General features: G+C 34.7%; 1 protein-coding gene across 1 annotated transcript; it reads left to right on the plus strand.

Annotated features, from left to right (window-relative positions):
- The first annotated feature begins 320 nt into the window (after positions 1-320).
- LOC113751931 (zinc finger BED domain-containing protein RICESLEEPER 2-like) lies at positions 321-2,289 on the plus strand. The gene is made up of 3 exons (XM_027296075.1): positions 321-454; positions 1,042-1,308; positions 1,563-2,289. The coding sequence occupies exons 1-3, from the start codon at positions 321-323 to the stop codon at positions 2,287-2,289; spliced, it is 1,128 nt and encodes a 375-aa protein (XP_027151876.1).
- The last annotated feature ends 2,149 nt before the right edge of the window (positions 2,290-4,438 follow it).

Raw genomic sequence — 4,438 nt, forward strand, 5'->3', positions numbered from 1 at the left:
GAAGTCGAAAGACAAATTTGAGCCTCGTGGACTTAGCAGGCTTGTACTAGCAATTCACTAACTGTATGCTTAAATGCTCTTGAGCCCAATTAAGACCAGAGAGAGACCCGAAATACTTCCAAACCGCCTTTGCGACATCACCTAACATGAATACGTGCTGTAGCATTTCAACAGTAGGCTCCACACAGCAAACGCATTTAGACGGTAAGTGCACCCAAAATCGGGTTAAAATATCATCCAAAGGCAACCGTCCCTGCAACAATCGCATCATAAAGAAGGAAATCTTTAGAGGGATGTGCGGATGCTAAACCTGTCTAAATATGAAGGACGAGGGTTTAGCCTCCCGCACCTTAAGGAAGGCCGAGGATAATGAGAAACTCCCAAAAGATGACACCGTCCACACCATCCTGTGCACCAAAAGAGTACAGGGGATCGGCATGCCCATCATAGCCTGGTCTAAATTAGGCAGAAGGACATGAGACAACAAGCGGCTATCCCACGCCCCGCCCACAATAAAGTTGTGGAAGGACAAATGTTCTTGCACCTCCGCTCGAAGATATAATGCACTTGAACCCGTCTAGTTATCATATCAGAAGTGGCAAATGCCACTATAAGGTCTCCAAAGTATAAATAACTCCGCAAACCACCTAATGTTTAACATACGGCGCCATGTTGCTGAACTAGGAGATCTCATGGCAACCTGACAAGGGTGAGTATCGTGACAATATTTGGCTCGCATGAACACAGCCCATAGTGAGAGATTCTGCCTAGGTCCACCACAACTTGCAAGAGAAATCCATACAAGTGTCATCAATCGATCAAAACCCAACACCACCCTTCTCTATGGGGAAGCATAAGTCTTTCCACCGAACCCAATGAAAACTTTTAGACTCTTCAGTTGTCCCCCTCAAGAAATTAGCACATACCCGTTCAATCATACGAAAGATATACTTTTTGGCATTATATGTGTCTTACAACTCATTTTATTGACAATGACTAGAATTTAAACAAAAAGGTTATAAGTTTTGTTCCAATTTCTAGTTATAAGGGTGTTGATGTTGGACAAGCTGTAGAGAAATATCTGCTTGAATGCAGAATTGATGATATTTTTACCATTACTGTAGATATTGCTAGCTCGAATGACACTATAGTTTCTTATTTGAGAGGAAAATTTATTAATTGGGGAAAATCTGTTTTGGAGGAAAGGTGGTTTCATGTTAGGTATGTTGCTCTTATAATAAATTTGGTAGTTAATGATGGTTTGAAAAAGTTTGGCAATTCTATTGATTCTATTAGTGCAGCTGTAAGGTATGTAAGAGAGTCACCCACTAAGTTGAAAAAGTTTAGAGAGTGTGTTTGGATTGTCCCACTAGGTGGAATTCCACCTACTTGATGTTGGATGTAGCCCAAATATATGAGCAAGTTTTTGATAGGTTCGAACTAGAAGACCCTTACATGATTCAAGAACTTGATTCTATACCAACAGCAACTAATTGGAAAAAAGCTAGATATCTAAATCAATTTTTGTAAAACTTATATGAATTAACTTTGAAGGTTTCTAGGTCTAAGTATGTCACTTGCAATACTTTTTTTCGAGACATTAGTGGCATGAATGTAGTCTTGAACAATATGATAGAACGTGATAACCAAGAAGAGGCTGTCATGGCATTCACAATGGAAGAAAAATGTGATAAGCATTGGGGAAAAATAGAAAAAATGAACATGCTTATTTTTGTTGCCTCCATTCTTGATCCACGTATTAAATTTGAGTATGCAGAGTTTGTGCTTATAAAAATGTATCGTCTGCATGATGGTGCAAACATAGGTTCACTTGCAAAAGAAGCTTTGGTGCAACTATTTTCTAAGTACATAAAACTCATCTTCCCTTTTGAAGTGAACTCCCCAGCTTTTTCAAGTAAATTTGGAGTAATTGATAAAGGTATAATGTCTAGTGATATGCATGCTGGGAAACGCATTCAAGACATGTCTAAAGAGGGGTTTAAAAAAAGAAAGATAGAAACTGGTTTCAATGGTTCAAAAACTGAATTGGATAAATATTTTGGTAAGGATTGTGAAGATGAAGAAGATGACTTTAATATTTTGACATGGTGGAAGGTGAATAGTCCTAGATTCCCTGTTCTTTCTAAATTAGCCCATGATGTGTTGGTTGTGCCTGCATCTATGGTTACTTCTGAAGCTACTTTTAACATAGGTGGAAGAGTCCTTGATCCATTTAGGAGTTCTTTAACACCTAAAATTGTGCAAACTTTGATTTGCACTCAAGATTGACTTCAGCCATCAGACTCTAAACTAAATGTGGAAGAAGAATTGGAGGATCTTGAAACTTTAGAATCTCGTAAGATATTTCTTATCTAATGCATATGCTGATTCTTGTAAAATTCCATTTCTCTATTGTTTTAAAGTAACTAATGTTTCTCATTTTTATGTTTTGTTGCAGGTTTGATCAAGGGAGGTGTTGAAACTTCAATCACTTTTTAGTTGGAGAAGATCAGAAGATACCGGGGCTTTGAGTTTGTTGCAGGCAGCATATTTACTTGTTTACTAAGTTTCTCTTACCTAACTATTTGAACTTTCAAGACAATTTGGCATTATGGATTCTATTGAATTTGAACGGTTTTTGATTTCTGACTTCAGTTGTGACTTGTGGAATGTGGACTTGTGACTTTAGTCTTTTATGACTTGTATTGTATTTGAATTGATGAATTCTGGCACTTCTAATGTGTGTGTTGATTTGGATGTTGATTTCCTTTGACTTCGTGCTATAAGCCTATAACTCGACTAATTACAGTGGCTATTAGACTTGATTATAGGAGTTTAATTAGGCTGGATATTGCAAATTTTGAAATGAAGTCTTAAGTAACAAATTTACTTTTTTTCTTTAATGAAAATGTTTAACTTGAATTCATTACCATTTTCAAATTCAAATTTGGAAATGCAATTAATTCGGATATCTCCAATTCGAAATTGAAAGCGGTTTAGATTTCCGAAATAAATGAATTCAACTAACCTAATTATCAAATTTACATTGAATGCTCACCCCTAGTTGGGAAACAAAGTCCTGCTTTGTCAATGGACTTTCATATGATGCCTCAAGCACATAAAATGGATGTTGATTCGTGCTAATTTAAACCATGCATAGCGAGATCAAGGGGAAAATGGTCATTTTGGTACCTCATATTTGAAGTTTTGGCCAATTTAATCTTTTATCTATTATTGTGACCATTTTATTTCTTTATTTTTACAAAAAAAAAAAAAACAATTTAGGACCTCTAGCATTAATCCATCTATGGAATGTGCCTTGTTAAAAATGACCATCTTGATCAAATATCTTTAGGTTTGTTTTCAAATTTGTCCTTTCAACAATTTAAATTATCATTTTTACAAAATAAAGTCAATGTAATTTTAAAAAATCCTAATGGAACCGACTCCATACACTATAAATCTACACTTGAAACAAAAAATGAGCAAAATAGGATAAAAAAAATACCACTCATTCTAAATTCAGTGAATAGTATGATCATTTTTCTATATGTACATAAGATACTAATGGTTGATACTATGAAAGGTGTTGAAGATACTAATTCTTCAAAAAAAAGGATCCTGGAAAGATTGATACTATCTTAAATATCAAAATCAGGAAAATAGTAGAGGTTATGTTTTGTGTCAATCTCATATATTAACAAGACATTAAATTAGTTTCAACATCTAAAGATAAAAAAGGTGAGTACTATCTTTAGTTCTAACTTGAAATTTCATAAAATTTTGGTAGTTCAATTGCTCAATTTACATATACAAATGCCATTGGAAACTTGATGTATGCATTGCACACTCTACAAGACCAAATATTTCATGCTTAGTTTGTAGATTTGCAAGGTTTACCAAAATCCCGGTATAGACCATTAGAGGTCTATTGGGAGAGTAATTGTTTACTCTTATGCTAGTTGGTCCACTAGTGCGAGGAATTCTACAAGTGAGTGGATATTCATTTTGGATGGTAGTGTAATTATATCGACTTCTAAGAAGCAAACCGTAACCGCTCATTTCATCATACAAGTTGAAGTCATAACTTTGGTTACTGGCTGCATAAAAAGGTGAAATAGTTTAGGATTTGTTATTTATTGACCAGCTATGGTTATAACCTATGCCTCCAACGTCTTTATACTGTGGCAGTGTAACTACAATGTCTAAAGTTTTGAACAATGTGTATAATGTTAAATTTAGACATATTAATCTAAAAAATAAGTATTTAAGACAATTGTCAAAAGGATGGCATTGGCATCAGTGATGGAACCAAGATCCGAGAGTAGGTAAGGTCAAAGTTTAATGCAATAAAACTTCTACAAAGTAAAAAGTGTAATATAAAAAGAACAAAAAAAAAAAAAGCAAAACTATAATATTAGATATGTATTATAATTGT

The sequence above is a fragment of the Coffea eugenioides genome, chromosome 11, assembly GCF_003713205.1.
Source record: "Coffea eugenioides isolate CCC68of chromosome 11, Ceug_1.0, whole genome shotgun sequence".
Taxonomy (NCBI): Eukaryota; Viridiplantae; Streptophyta; class Magnoliopsida; order Gentianales; family Rubiaceae; genus Coffea; species Coffea eugenioides.

Coding starts and splice junctions, on each gene's coding strand:
- LOC113751931 (XM_027296075.1), top strand. CDS start 321: ATGAAGGACGAGGGTTTAGCCTCCCGCACCTTAAGGAAGGCCGAGGAT. Junction 455..1,041: donor GGCATGCCCATCATAGCCTG/GTCTAAATTAGG, acceptor TCCAATTTCTAG/TTATAAGGGTGTTGATGTTG. Junction 1,309..1,562: donor TCTATTAGTGCAGCTGTAAG/GTATGTAAGAGA, acceptor GAAGGTTTCTAG/GTCTAAGTATGTCACTTGCA.